Here is a 13,854-nt window from a genome sequence, read left to right as displayed (position 1 = left end):
TAGCAACAATACCCATGTACTATATTATTTACCCTATTTGCTTGGCATTATCAAATTTAGTAAATTTAGTAAATTTAGTAAATGATGCATCCTTCATGAAGAATAAAAGTACAGTTAGCTATTTTTTTTGTAAAAACAGTTCATTGGTCCTAAAAGTGCATATAGCTCATGCTTCATTGTCGCCGTCGCTCGGTAGCCGCTTATAGTATTCTGAAGAAGTTGCTTGCTGTTTTTTAGCAGCGTGACATGACCATCCTTGGAATAATTTATAGAATGTCGACTGGTCAGCCAGTTTTTCGAGCTCTTTGGTATACATGTGCATAGCTAAATCAGCCCAAGCTCTCAAATCAGCGTCACCCAATCCATAATGTTCAACCTGTTCCAGCGCAATTAGCGAACCTTGGGTCACAAACCATGGATTCTATAAAAATTCAGTACTTACCAAATGGGTTATCCATAGCCCATATCTCAAGGCAAGTTGCAGTTGTTTCTGAATATTTTCATCCTCCACATCAGAGTCCTTGCAGATTTTCAATACATCTTCTATGAAAGCCGGCTCAGTCTTGTACTCCAGAACCTTTTTAGCAGCAGCCAGATATGCGCAATATCGCAAATGGCACCACAGAGATTCGTGTCCGGGGTATCGCTTTAGCTGTTCTCTCAGCCAGCTAAGATGAACTTTGATATGTAATGTTCCTAAGGATAAACGTAGGCAACGTTGCAGATGCTGAAGTCCAGAGTGATCGCTGATGTGCGATGCGACCCACTGTCGCGACCTTTCGTATTCTTCATGGCGTTTAATATGAGGGATCCGTGTTAAGAGCCAAGATCGGTATGTCCAGGCATAGTAGTTTCTGGGATATAGTGTGGCCGTTCGCTCGCATAGACTAAATTCTCGATCGAAATCCAGGGCCTGGCCCTTCTCCTTTATCAAGTAATTCTGTATCCATTTCCTTTTTTTTTGGTAGTATTCTTTGTTAAATTTAGTCTGACATATCAACTGCCAGCGACGTAGTGAAAGTAATCACCTGTGATGCCATGCTATAGAACTTTTTGAGTGCTTTGGGATAGTGAACATGAGATCTACGAGAGCCAATTCCTTCTGAGCATCCACTATGTTGCTTTGGACAAGGGATTTTCTAATTTGATGCTATTAGTAGCTTGCTGTGGAACACCATTCGCCATTACGTGACTTGACTCACCTCGTGTTGGCTGCGGAATAATGATCTGGGTTAACCATGAAAAGTACCTTCGAAGATAGCTCGAGGTCTTCGAGATTTTTTTGATCCTTCTGCTGCCGATGCTTCATAAACTCAGAGCTAGAGTAGGCTATAATATGGTGAACAACTGGGAGGGGTATACCGAGATTGTTCTCAAGGAAGATAAATGGGTAGTATTCGTTTGTCGATCTCTCCGCTTCATCGGGGATTGCTGGAAGGATTCCAAGTTCATTTCTGGCAGAGGAAGATAAATATAAAGACGTAAATCAAATAGAAAGAGACATAAGAACAGAGATGTACAGGCTATGATTGCTTATAATGGAGCATAATGTGTTGTATAATTCTTCGCGGTCCGTGGTCATGATCGAGTTGCAGTGAAAGCCCAGTCACGACCGAAGGTTTGTCCTTTGCACTTTGAATCACTCAGCATGTCAAACGACCTTTCATCGTCGTCGTCGTATGACATACCCTCCATGATCCCTGCGTCTCTTTTGTCCTCTTCCTCCTTAAAAGGTCGATTTTCCAGCATTGACACACGATCGCCTGCGCACTGTAAGCCTATTCACTTTTTTTCAACGAAGCACCGTTTGTGCTTTAAGGTTCACAATATTGAAAACTTATGGCTCCTTTTCATTTATTCAGCATTCGCCAACCCTACGCCAAGTCATAATGAGACGGAATACGAGCGTTACCATATCCCGGCGGACAAGAGATATGAGCAGCCACAAACACAACATGATGGATACCATCAAACGAATTCAGTCCAAAAAACCAATTACAAAAATCAGCCAGTGCCATATAAAGACAAAAATCGCAGTAAATCTCTCCAGATGACTGTGCGACCAATAAGGGACGACGAAGACAATAGTTCTAGCGACGAAGATGATGACAGCGACGACGAGAACCTCGATGATAGTGAAGATGAGCTTCCTATGAGTTTTGAGTACATGCTGCGGCACCCACTTAAATCGCAAGGTCAAGTTCATGACATGATACACAAGGTAATGATCCCCCTTTGCGATGGTGTTGAAAAGCTTAGACTTTATTAATATATGACTTTGTTTAGCTTGAAAGGTTGCGCGGCCGATACGAGCAATACAATCGAAAAGCATCGAATGCCGCCAAAAATATTCAAAAGACATGCAGAACTTTAGAGAAAACCATGCGAGTCATGGCAGAACATTTCTTTTCTGATAGTCCTGATCCAAGATCTCGCGCAAAACCATCAGCGATCAAAGGAGAATCATCAGAAAATGAATCCGGTAGATTACTTCAAGAACCTACAAACTCCAAGCGTAAACACAGCAGTATATCCATTCATCAGCCATCGATCAATGAACAATCCAAACGTCCCAAGGTACGTAACTTGTTTGAATGGACTGTTCAAATACCTTGATACTAAAACTTATTCACAGGAAATCCCTCCTTCGACACCAGTGGCTGTTACTATTGATAATGTCAAACTTGCGTCTTCTGACAAACTGGATTTACTTTTCCAAATTGATCAAAAGAAAGCTAAAGTGACATATATGCGGAAGCCTCGCAGTTTGATATACAACACTGCACCTCAGGCGAAACACCTCAACCACCTGATGGTTTCATCTTGCTTAGGCGGTAGCGTCTACTTGTGGAATAGTAAAAAACGTACCATAGTGAATACTATCGACAAATCTCGATTGAATATCGAAACATGGGCAGAGGATTTATGCTGGGTAACTCCTGATACTCTTGCCGTCCCGGTTGCTCACAAAGATGGAATTCATCATTCACAGTCACAAATGCTCTTGATGAATCTGAAGGATGATATAGAGGTACAATTGGGATATATGTATTACTATTCATTAAATGACTGGCTAACAGACTTTTCCTTCAACAAGTATAATACTGATGTACAGTCACTTGCACCGAGGCCACATCTGAAAGGTGTAACGGCCATTGGAAGTATAAAGTACAGTGAGGACAGTGATGGACAAGTGTCCTCAATGTTCGTGACTGGAGGAAATGATCACGGTTTGGTAAGATGTTCATGGAAGAAAAACTATAAGTCGACCCAACCAACCCAAGAACTAACTACCATGCACTGAAATAGATGCTTTGGGAAATCAACAAAGCTTCCGCCGCCAGTCAATACCAACATCCAAGCGTTACCCCTATTAATAGCAGACATACTTCAAAGGTCTTATCACTCCATTACCATGATTTATCGCAGACTTTGTATTCTGGCGGAGCCGATTGCAAACTGACATGGTATAACCTTGCATTGGGTAATTCTGGTAGCGAATTTAAGATCGGCGAACGCGTACGTCGTCCATTTCCAATAAGAAACTATCACATTTGTCATGACTGAACTCAATCATTCCTTTTTGATTAGATTAATCATATACTTAGCAATCCGGTCAACCCCCACTTACTAATGTTATGGTAAGTAACGCTGATATTACATGTTTCGAACGGTGGCAAAATTTTGGCAGTTGATGAACCGTCCCACTTAGCATGGCGACAAGAACAAATCAATTCCGCTTATACGATCTACGCGTTCCCCAAGACAGCGGACTGGACCTGATGTTTGGGTGCACGGAGCCGGATAATGTGTCGAGATATCTGCGACCAGACTGGAAGCCCGATAGCTGGACGGTAGCGAGCGGCAACATGCAGGATCATAAAATCCATATATGGTATGTGATATGTCTACAAAAAATTTCTCATTGTTGAGCTAGCTGGCTGGGTCTTACATACTGCTTTTGTGTGGCGCATTAGGGACCTCCGATACAAAGATGTCGCCAAAGGCGGGCCTTCTTACAGCTGGGACGGACACAGTAAGTGGAACTGGGAGTCAACGTAGGTCCATTTCGATACACTATCTAACCATTCCACTGTGTAGGCAATAAAGTACTGCGGACTCTCTTCATCCCCGGAAATACCATGGTCAGTATCGGAACCGATAAGAACACAGTGTTTACCGACTATCAACTGCAGAGCAACGGAAAGGTTTCTACACGGAAATAAGATGAAGCGTAACACATAAAAGAACTGTAAATGACAACTCAATCGTTAGAACGACATATACGTTCCTCACACCATTAATTGCAATTTTAGGATAGATGTACTGTAGTGCACAAATACAAAGAATTTGGTTATGAAGCAGTCGATTTCCCGTAGATACTTTCTGTGCGGTTTTAATGCTATGTTTTCTTTACATTTTGGAGTGGAAAAGAAAAAGGAACAAGACTGTATGTCGAAACGCAACGATGTGAATGATTTGGTCATTGCAAAGGGAGGGAGGATTTTTTAGGGTAGACAGAGGGGGTTTTTGTTTTTGTTTTTTAAGCAGTGTTGGGAAATGGAGGAAGAAATAAACAGAAACAGAACGAGTGTTATCAGAATACACTGTGCGATGGCGAGGAAGAAGAGTGGGTTATTTCGACAATATATGGTTGACATAAAGAACATGACAAAAGGGAGGGGGGGTAGAGGGAAGTATTAATTTTTTATGATTTTTGTTTTGTTGTATTTTTTTTTTTGGGGGTGTTGTTGTTGGTTGGGATGGGAGATGTTCCTTCCTCAATGAAAAAAAAAAGAGTTTATCGTGGAGAGGGAATATAGGAGAGTGGAGACAAGGCTTTTTAGTTGGCGTCCAATTCATCTTCCTGAGCAGCCTTGAGTCGTCGTTCTTTCTCAGACTCAAGTTGTGCGTAGAGGAGGTACAATGCACGTTCGTTGGCTTGAGCAGTGCCTTGAATGGTGAACATGCGCTCGCCGGCTTCATTGTGTGGTAACTTGGCAATGCTGATACGTGAACCAGACAGTCTACGGATCTCTGAAATTTTGGATCCACCCTTGCCAATGATGCAACCGACCATATCGCTTGGGATAGCAATGTTTTGAGTTCTCAAGTTGGGATCGTTGACCAAAGTCTGTGATGAAGTTGACAAACGTCGCTCAGATGAACCACCGGAAGGATTGCTGAAGTCGGATCCGTTTCCAGTACGAGTAATGGATGAACGTCGACCGTCACCGTTGCTGAATTGAGTCGCCTTGGTGGGGTTGTAAAGGACGGTTCCAAACGCACGTTCCTTGTCGTCTACCAAGCACTGACCAATTTCGGTCAAAGCGATTTGTAATGCTTCAACAGTACCTTTCACCTCGACCACACGCTCAGTTGACTGAGGCAACATCTCCTTGGATGCAATCATGCGCGCTCCGGACATGTCTTGAATGTGCTTGATCTTGACTCCTTGACGGCCAATGACAGTTCCCATCAGATTATGCGAGATCAACAAACGGATCGAGGCTACACCTCCTTGCTTCACCTCGGTAGGTGAGGCTGGAGGGCTGGAGAGTGGGTTATCGAGAAGTGTTTGGGCAATCAGGGCGTAAGCCTAACATTGAATAGTGGTCAGGACACATTGACTGAAACGAACGGGCGGGTTATTCTGTTTGTAAACTCACCTTGGCAACGCTGTTGAGAGAACCGACAACAGTCAAGACTCGATCATGGACGCCTTGGACAACTTTGGATACGCCAGCCTTGACACCTGTTGCGTCCCTGAGCTCAGCAACATTTTTGCCATCTATTAAGCGTTTCATCAAGTCAATATAGAAGTTCGACTATTTTAACTTCAAATCATTTTTACATACTTTTACCAATGATAACACCGGCTTCCTTGGTGGAAACCAGGGCTCTCAAAGTGAGAAGGTCCGAATCCTGCTGTTGGTTTTGCAGGGTGGGAGAGGGGTATTGTTCTTGGTCAGGAGAGGGAATGTCGGACATGAGGAAGAAGGAGGATGGGACACGCGGGTAAGATTGGGAGGGTGACGATGGGGGAAGAGACGCGCTCGGGTTGGAAGCTGAATAAAGTCAAAGCAAAGCAAACACACAGAAGATAATTTTTTGCAGGAAAATTTTTGTTGCTTCTGAAGCGAAAGCCTTTCAGTGACTGCGCTCATCGATCTCTGCCTTTTGTCAGTCCAATCAAAAGCACTCAAATTTTCCCAAGTAAAGTTTAGAGAGAGAGCTACCAATAATAAGTGTAATGATTTTTGATTTCGTAAGACTAAAAAGAAAAGAGACTGTATATACAGGATTTACACTGAGGAGGTGATAACGACGGCTGATACAAAAGCTATCGATACATAAAATAATGTGTACTAAGTGGTATGAATTTTTTGAAAGAGTGCATGTCTGGCCCAATTTTTTTTCTTTGCTTGTCTATGATTGGTACCTTTCAAGATTTATCGCCCACCACTGCCAAATCCCTGTGTAGATGATCAATTAGCCAGATAGTTCACTTTACTCTGTAGGGTTAAAGAATCCATAATTCTTACCCGACATGCTCGACAAAACGGTATCCACTCTGCGCGGTCACCTTCTAGAACGGTGGCGCTAGAATCCATTTGCTTCTTGCATCCTCCACAGGTAAGACATTTCTTATGCCATCGACTAGCTCGAGGTCCAGGTGTTTCCTCTAGAAAACCTACGCTTTTACTGCATCTTGGACATGTCTTTGTACCGCCAAGCTGAGGAAGAGCTTTTGTGCGCTTTGCAAAAATTTTGGAGGTCGCATCAATATCTTCTATGGGACTAACTGGTGCTGTCTGAATTCTGTTGGTTCGGTTTTGAGTACATGGCTCACAGAATGCCTCGCCCTTAATTTCGTAGAAGGGTCGACCGGGATCCAACACATGAACACAAGACGTGCAAGTAAAACATTCCGGATGATATGCTTTGCCGTTATTCTTGAAGAACTTTCCGCTTATTCCCTTGAAGCATTGAACGCATCGAACACCACCTACAGCCGGCAATCGACACTATTGATAATCAAATTAGTACCTAAAATTTTTTAGAATTACTCGTTACATGGTTATGAGAACTCACCTGTGGATGATAAATGGCATCTCCATCAGCTATGTAATCCGATTCTGTGAAAATGTCTTTGCATCCAGCACAACGAAGACACGATTGATGGAAAATCTCAAATCCGTCTGCTTTAGGCAACCGGATTGTAATGCCGTTGGCAATATCATGACATTCGTGACAGCGCTGCACTTTATCAGCGAAGTAAGTAGACTGTCGGCGTTGACGCTGAAGGCTAGGGGGAGGAACTTTCTTCTCTCCCGAATCCTGATGACCATGAAGAATATCCTGTGCTAGAGAAGGCATCGAATTGGTTCGTTGCCGGTTGTAACGCGATGGCTTGTCACCTCCCAATGGCTGATAAGAGACGTTGCTAACAACACTATCGATGGATCGAACCGAGCCTGAAGAAGCCTGGGACAATGCAGGGGTTGTAGCACGGGACACGATATCTCGTGGAGATTCATGAATGGGAGAGGTCATGATATTGGAATCGTTCGAGTCAAAGAGTCGAGTGTCGAGACGGGGTCTCATGAACGGTGAGGCATTTGAAGAGGCAAACGAAGATAAAGAAGATATCGAGTCATATCGGCTCAAGGTTGGGGAAGAAGGGGGTACTTGATCAGGTGAGGGCAAATTACGTGCGCTGTGGACGCTAGCTGTCTTGGCATGTTTTTGTCCTTCTTGAGCCATAAGGCAAGGTTCACAGCAAGGTCTTCCAGCTAGATCGACCATAGGTTGATCGCCAAGCGCCTTTCGGCAACCTTGGCAGTTGAAGCAAGCGTGGTGCCAGTATTTACCGTTATGCTCGACGTGAGCGTCTTTGCGGAAAACATTCTTGAAGCATTGTCGACAAGACCCTTTAAGGTAAAGGCGGTTGTAGCAATCAGCGCAGTAATGCTGAGGGGTGGCATCGCCTTCAACGAATGCAAGCGTATCCACATATAGGCGTTTGCTACAGTTAGCGCAGCAACGGCGGGCGGCGAGCGATGGAGAACGAGCACTGTATGACGCTCTTTTAGACACTTGACGGTTAAGTAATGCTGGAGTACTGGTTGTTTTCTGAGGCTTTTCTTCTGGTGATCCGAGGATACTGGAAGCGTACCTGAAAGAATCAGAGTTATCAGCAACTACACTCATAATCTAAAAGAAGAAGCTATCGTGAGCCTTACTGTGACTGCCAGCGGTCAACAACGGAGCCTTGACTTTCAGAGCCAAGACCGTTAGCGATGGAAGCTATTGAATACGAAGGCAAACGAATCAATAAGACGGAGCGATATGAAGTAACACATCATGACGATACTCACCGACAGCGCGGCCGCCACACTTTCGGCACTTTCCTCCAAACGAGATTTCACCACAACGACTGCAATAACCCATGGTGATGAAACGTGCTTTGTGTTTAATGAAGATGAAGAAGAGGTTTTTATATATGAAAGAGGAGAGAAAATGTAAAAGGTTGCAATAACAAACAACTTGAGGTTGTCAGCTTGCCTTATTGGCAGCCGCGAAAACATTGGTCCCGAAAAGGAAATGTAAACGATTAAGCAGTAACTTGGGATGTTCCGCTGCCTGACGAAGGCCCTTGCTCTACAACATCTTGAACGTCTTCACTAGTGTCTCCCTCTGCATCCTCAACCATAGTAGAAAGGAAAAATTCCGCAACCTTTTCATGATTATATGCTTGTGCCTCATAGATGGGAGATCTTCCAGCTTTGTTTTTGATCTAAAGGCCAATCCGGTATAAACTTTCTACAAATCCCGGTTGTTGATCGTCAGTATTGGTATTGCTTACCTTCATATCTGCTCCATAGGAGCTAACCAACAACTGCACGATCTCTAAATGACCATTAAGCGCCGCCCAGTGCAGCGGCGTATTTCCTTGTTCATTTTGACTGTTGATGTACTGTGTGACATTATCGAGACTAGCAAGTTTCTCCACTACATACTTGACGATATCTATTTTCGATCCCAACCGTAAACAAGTTAATCAATCGAACGGTTGTTTTTCCTAGTCCGGCTAGTATGTTGGGAGTATTTCTTACCCAAGTGACCATTGGCGCAGGCCATGTGCAATCCCGTGTTGCCGGTCTCGTCAGCAGCGGCGAAGAATTCTGCAGGAAAGTTGGCATTCTTCAGTTCATCGAATTCACCGTATCGTGCACAGTACAGAATGTCGTCAATGGTATCGGCTGTAGGCTGTGACATGGTAGATCTTTGAATCGAACTTTTTTTTTGCCGAAATGGGCCCTTTAAAAAAATCTGGTGGCTTTGAATTGGACTGCCTGTCAGTGAAGCGGGAACAGTGAAACCGCGGTCATTCGCCTTTACCCCGTCATGGGTCATCTGTAAGTGCTGGTAGTTAAGCCCACAGCTGGTATTATACTATTAATGGAAGCTCATCACCATTTAAAGCATTACAGTAGCAACATGCTCGCTGAACCAGTGGGCTCTCGACTTCTCGGGAAATCTAGAACGAATCTTAAGTAGTATTCGTATTGCCAAAGAACGAGGTGCCACCTTACGTGTAGGCCCTGAACTCGAAATAACGTGAGCGAGACAATCTGTACCAATTCATATTATCAATATGTATTTACGCATTGTCCCTGTTGCAGTGGCTATGGATGCTTTGATCACTTTCTTGAAGGTAAATTATCATTACAGGATACAATTTAAACCCGATTTTTTCGTAAACCATTTATACTTTGCCTTCCCCCACAGGTGATACATATTTGCACTCATGGGAAATGATTGCATCCATTTTGAGCTCTCCTGAAACGGATGATATCTTGCTGGATATCGGCATGTAAGTAATCGATTTAAACGCATGGCGGGAACAACAGCTGCTAACAGTATGACAAATTTCGACGATAAGGCCAGTCATGCACAAGACTGTAAAATACAATTGTCGTATTGTAGTACTCAATCGTAAAATTCTTCTGATCCGCCCCAAGATGTTCCTCGCTAACGATGGAAACTACAGAGAATTGCGTTATTTCACCCCATGGGTGAAGGAAAGGCAAGTAGAGGAGTACTACCTTCCTCGCATGATACAGGAAATCACTGGTCAGAAAACTGTTCCTTTTGGTGATGCTGTCATCAGCGCTAAGGATACTTGTATTGGTTGTGAAACATGCGAAGAGCTATTTACACCACAAAGGTAGGCCCAGTAATTTTATCTTACGATTACTACGCCTCAGACTGACCATGAATGAATGCTATATAGCCCACACATTGGTATGGGTCTGGATGGCGTTGAAATCTTTACAAACTCCAGCGGCAGTCATCACGAACTACGCAAGTTGAACACGAGAATTGACCTCATCAAAGAAGCCACTCAAAAACTTGGCGGTGTATACTTATATGCAAATCAACAAGGTTGTGATGGTGACAGATTGTATTACGATGGCTGCGCCCTGATTGCTGTGAACGGTCAAATTGTAGCTCAAGGATCCCAGTTCTCGTTGCGGGATGTGGTATGTACATGTAGTATTCAACTGAAACGATACTGGGCATAATTTTTATGCCAGCCTATTTTTTCCAATAGGAAGTCGTAACTGCTACCATTGACATTGAAGATGTCAGGGCTTTCCGCGCGCGTACAGCTAGCAGAGGAATTCAAGCCAGCAAGTCTGAGGCTTATACCCGCATTGAAGCCGACATTGCCTTGTCTCAACCAAGCTTGGATGCTGATATTCGTGTTTCTCCAGATGCTCCTCGACCACCCACCTACCACACCCCAGAAGAAGAAATTGCTCTGGGACCAGCATGCTGGATGTGGGATTATCTTCGACGATCTAAGACCGGCGGCTTCTTCTTACCCCTTAGTGGTGGTATTGACAGCTGTGCAACTGCCACTATTGTTGCTTCCATGTGTCGACTTGTAGTGAGTGCAGCCGAAGAAGGTAACCAGCAAGTCATTTTGGACGCCCGTCGTATTGCTAATCAAGGCGAAGACTACATACCAAAGGATCCTAGAGAGTTTGCTCACCATTTGTTCCATACTTGCTATATGGGTACTGAAAACTCCAGCCAGGAGACACGAGACAGAGCTAAAAAGCTTGCAGAGGTCATCGGGAGTTACCATACTGACCTGAACATGGATGCTGTGGTCAGTTCCATTCATACCTTGTTCTCCTATATCACCGGTAAAACGCCAAAGTATAAGGTACATGGTGGATCACAAACCGAGAACTTGGCTCTACAGAATATTCAAGCTCGTCTTCGCATGGTCCTTGCCTATCTATTTGCCCAGCTGCTTCCTTGGTGCCGCGACAAGCCTGGTAGCTTGCTCGTTCTTGGCAGTGCCAATGTGGATGAAAGTTTAAGAGGCTATTTGACAAAGTACGACTGTAGCAGTGCTGATATCAATCCTATTGGCGCCATCAGTAAAACTGATCTCAAGCGATTCATTGCCTATGCTGAGACAGCGTTCGAGATGCCCATTCTGGCTGACTTCTTGAATGCTACTCCTACCGCTGAGCTTGAGCCCATTACTGCTGACTATGTCCAGTCCGATGAGGTAGACATGGGAATGACCTACAACGAACTTTCAATATTTGGACGCTTGCGCAAAGTCAGTCAATGTGGACCTTTCTCCATGTTTTCAAAGCTGGTGCACGAATGGGGCGGTACACTCACTCCCACTGAGGTGGCGGCCAAGGTCAAGCGTTTCTTCTTCTACTACTCCATTAATCGTCACAAGCTCACTACTCTGACGCCATCGTATCATGCTGAAAGTTACAGTCCCGACGATAACCGATTTGATCTACGACCTTTCCTTTACAACGCTGCTTGGACTTGGCAGTTCAAACGTATCGATCGTGCCGCTGAGGCTCTTGAAGCCAATGATAAGAAAAAACAGTAGATGTACATTATTAGCTTCAACAACCCTTTTTTCTCCCCGATGCCTTTTTCGATTGTTTTCTATATTTTTACTTCCTTTATTCTAAATTTACAGATAGTGTTCGATTGGTGAACATTTGGTCAGCAACGCATGCATAGTGTGATAAAAAAGGGAAAAGAAAAACAGTAGTGATTAGCAAGATTGGATGTTGATGGGAAATGCTTGTTATTCTTTTGAGTGTGAAATGCGATAAAAAATGAAATAAACGATGTGGTGTGAATATAATCCTTAGTAAAAGTCGCCACCGCCCTCTATAAGAAAAAATCAATATAAAAGCTTCACAGGAGTGTCAACATCACGCACGTTATTTGTTCCACATACCATCATCATCGTCAACGTCATCTCCTTCGCCGTTATCAAAGTAGTTTTGTCCATAGTCATTATCGTCAATCAGATCCTCTTCATCATCATAGTCCTCTTCCTCCGCGCCAGAACCTTGGCCTTCCTTCTCTTCATCTTCGTCATCGTCATCGCCAGCTTTGGTGCCGTTTTCTGCTTCGTTAGTGAGAGCGTCCAAATCGCGCAATGCATTGGATTGATCGTATGTTTGTTTGCGAGCTTTAACTGTAAAGAATAGAAAATCAGTTAATAAAGTGTTGAGAGCCGCAGCACGTCGTTGGTCATAAACTGTGCAGAGAACAAGATTGAGCCATATACCTTTCTTCTTTGGATCAAGAATACTGTGTAGCTCGTCCGGAAAAAACGAGGTATCTGCACAAGGAAATGAGGGTTACTACATTGTGTCGCCAGCCAACGTGCAGTTCAATCAAGGTCTTACTGGATGAAATGATTTGCAACGACGGCGGTTTGTCAAGATTTGCTTTGTATCGATCTGAATAGCGCTCGATATCTATTGAACGTATTAACAGGTTAGAGAATGAGCCTCATTTTTGAGATGATATCTAATGGGTAGGCTCACCTTTAGGTGGAGGGGGAGGTCTGAGATAGAAAGCACTTGACTTTAGAGCTTGTCGGTATGACTTGGATGCTGCTAATTGTTCTTTTTCTCGAGTTGTAGGAGCTCTTGGGTATGCAATTTCTCGTTCCTATGGTGAGATCATCAGCATTAAGAACGTCGTAATGCATCCCTACGCGCGACTAATATATAAAAAAAAAAGTTATGTCCAAGTATACTTACGGGAAACAGGTCGGTTTGAACATTGAATAAACCACCGGATCCGAGATCGCCCATCAATTCAAATGGCATCATGGCCATCGCAGGGTTACCACCACCACGACCACCACCTCTTCCTCCTCCACGGCCTCCTCGGGACATATTGTAGCTTGAACAAAGAGGGTAAAGGTGTGATTCTGCTTCTATGAAAAGCAGTCTCACTTATATTGTGTGGCTTAGCTTGGCCCGTCTGATACTTTTGGCCACTGGAACGCTTAAGCCCAAAGAAATACCAGGAAATCCAAAAATATAGTTTTATGTCATCGTTTAACTTTTGGTTCATCACATCTATATAACGTATGTAATCAACAGTAAGGTAGCGAGTAAAAAACTGAAGGTGGTTGAGTAGACTACAATCCGCACAAAAGCTTGTCTTGTGGTCTCCATCCGTAATGCTTGTAAAGCGATATCTTCACCGAGTTCCAAATCCGCTGATCCATACGTTGTTTTGCCTTTATTGTTGGCATAATCGTCCGTCGTCTTGTAATCACAGATACTAACGACCGTACTCCCTTCGCTTTCGTTGCTCGTGGAAGTCATTGTGCTTCCACGTTCTCGTAGTTTGGTCAATGTCGTGGGTATATGCGCCTTGGTCGTCTTCAAATCGGCTGTTTCTTGTACGTTTTTAGCCTAAAGATATGATAGCAACTGAGCGCCAATCCATTTCGGGAGAACTTCACGGCCACACTTTTTTTTTTTT

At 43.8% G+C, this 13,854-nt stretch overlaps 8 protein-coding genes across 8 annotated transcripts; 2 read left to right on the top strand and 6 right to left on the bottom strand.

Moving 5' to 3' along the window:
* Positions 1 to 32: 32 nt before the first annotated feature.
* K450DRAFT_230513 (uncharacterized protein) lies at positions 33 to 1,594 on the bottom strand. The gene is made up of 5 exons (XM_051587262.1): positions 1,521 to 1,594; positions 1,203 to 1,454; positions 1,029 to 1,139; positions 443 to 953; positions 33 to 376 (listed from the first exon to the last, which is right to left on the bottom strand). The coding sequence occupies exons 1-5, from the start codon at positions 1,580 to 1,582 to the stop codon at positions 167 to 169; spliced, it is 1,146 nt and encodes a 381-aa protein (XP_051446650.1). The 5' UTR covers positions 1,583 to 1,594; the 3' UTR covers positions 33 to 166.
* Positions 1,595 to 1,622: 28 nt separating this feature from the next.
* Positions 1,623 to 4,259, top strand: K450DRAFT_230506 (uncharacterized protein). Its single transcript, XM_051587261.1, has 10 exons — positions 1,623 to 1,772; positions 1,863 to 2,221; positions 2,287 to 2,577; positions 2,636 to 3,031; positions 3,098 to 3,235; positions 3,310 to 3,519; positions 3,592 to 3,641; positions 3,713 to 3,895; positions 3,978 to 4,036; positions 4,102 to 4,259. The coding sequence occupies exons 1-10, from the start codon at positions 1,649 to 1,651 to the stop codon at positions 4,224 to 4,226; spliced, it is 1,935 nt and encodes a 644-aa protein (XP_051446649.1). The 5' UTR covers positions 1,623 to 1,648; the 3' UTR covers positions 4,227 to 4,259.
* Positions 4,260 to 4,843: 584 nt separating this feature from the next.
* On the bottom strand, positions 4,844 to 5,991 carry K450DRAFT_171786 (uncharacterized protein; the record flags this gene model as incomplete). Its single annotated transcript, XM_051584151.1, has 3 exons — positions 4,844 to 5,599; positions 5,670 to 5,791; positions 5,859 to 5,991. The coding sequence occupies 3 exons, from the start codon at positions 5,989 to 5,991 to the stop codon at positions 4,844 to 4,846; spliced, it is 1,011 nt and encodes a 336-aa protein (XP_051446648.1).
* Positions 5,992 to 6,358: 367 nt separating this feature from the next.
* Positions 6,359 to 8,627, bottom strand: K450DRAFT_230498 (uncharacterized protein). The gene is made up of 5 exons (XM_051587260.1): positions 8,382 to 8,627; positions 8,247 to 8,310; positions 7,096 to 8,179; positions 6,546 to 7,028; positions 6,359 to 6,476 (listed from the first exon to the last, which is right to left on the bottom strand). The coding sequence occupies exons 1-5, from the start codon at positions 8,452 to 8,454 to the stop codon at positions 6,453 to 6,455; spliced, it is 1,728 nt and encodes a 575-aa protein (XP_051446647.1). The 5' UTR covers positions 8,455 to 8,627; the 3' UTR covers positions 6,359 to 6,452.
* K450DRAFT_230494 (uncharacterized protein) lies at positions 8,536 to 9,422 on the bottom strand (the record flags this gene model as incomplete). Its single annotated transcript, XM_051587259.1, has 3 exons — positions 8,536 to 8,800; positions 8,870 to 9,033; positions 9,120 to 9,422. Coding segments are annotated over 3 exons (650 nt in total), but the record flags the coding sequence as incomplete, so codon positions are not given.
* On the top strand, positions 9,310 to 12,234 carry K450DRAFT_230487 (uncharacterized protein). The gene is made up of 7 exons (XM_051587258.1): positions 9,310 to 9,422; positions 9,490 to 9,624; positions 9,690 to 9,721; positions 9,796 to 9,880; positions 9,950 to 10,234; positions 10,301 to 10,550; positions 10,622 to 12,234. Exons 1-7 carry the CDS (start codon positions 9,412 to 9,414, stop codon positions 11,939 to 11,941), a joined length of 2,118 nt encoding a protein of 705 aa, XP_051446645.1. The 5' UTR covers positions 9,310 to 9,411; the 3' UTR covers positions 11,942 to 12,234.
* On the bottom strand, positions 12,075 to 13,362 carry K450DRAFT_230481 (uncharacterized protein). The gene is made up of 6 exons (XM_051587257.1): positions 13,119 to 13,362; positions 12,900 to 13,026; positions 12,759 to 12,830; positions 12,638 to 12,691; positions 12,302 to 12,544; positions 12,075 to 12,231 (listed from the first exon to the last, which is right to left on the bottom strand). Exons 1-6 carry the CDS (start codon positions 13,254 to 13,256, stop codon positions 12,209 to 12,211), a joined length of 657 nt encoding a protein of 218 aa, XP_051446644.1. The 5' UTR covers positions 13,257 to 13,362; the 3' UTR covers positions 12,075 to 12,208.
* Position 13,363: 1 nt separating this feature from the next.
* On the bottom strand, positions 13,364 to 13,836 carry K450DRAFT_230479 (uncharacterized protein). The gene has a single exon (XM_051587256.1). The coding sequence runs from the start codon at positions 13,692 to 13,694 to the stop codon at positions 13,443 to 13,445; it is 252 nt and encodes an 83-aa protein (XP_051446643.1). The 5' UTR covers positions 13,695 to 13,836; the 3' UTR covers positions 13,364 to 13,442.
* Positions 13,837 to 13,854: the final 18 nt, after the last annotated feature.

This window comes from Umbelopsis ramanniana, assembly GCF_025399195.1.
Source record: "Umbelopsis ramanniana AG unplaced genomic scaffold K450scaffold_13, whole genome shotgun sequence".
Classification (NCBI taxonomy): domain Eukaryota; kingdom Fungi; phylum Mucoromycota; class Umbelopsidomycetes; order Umbelopsidales; family Umbelopsidaceae; genus Umbelopsis; species Umbelopsis ramanniana.
This window is presented reverse-complemented; position numbering and strand designations above follow the sequence as displayed.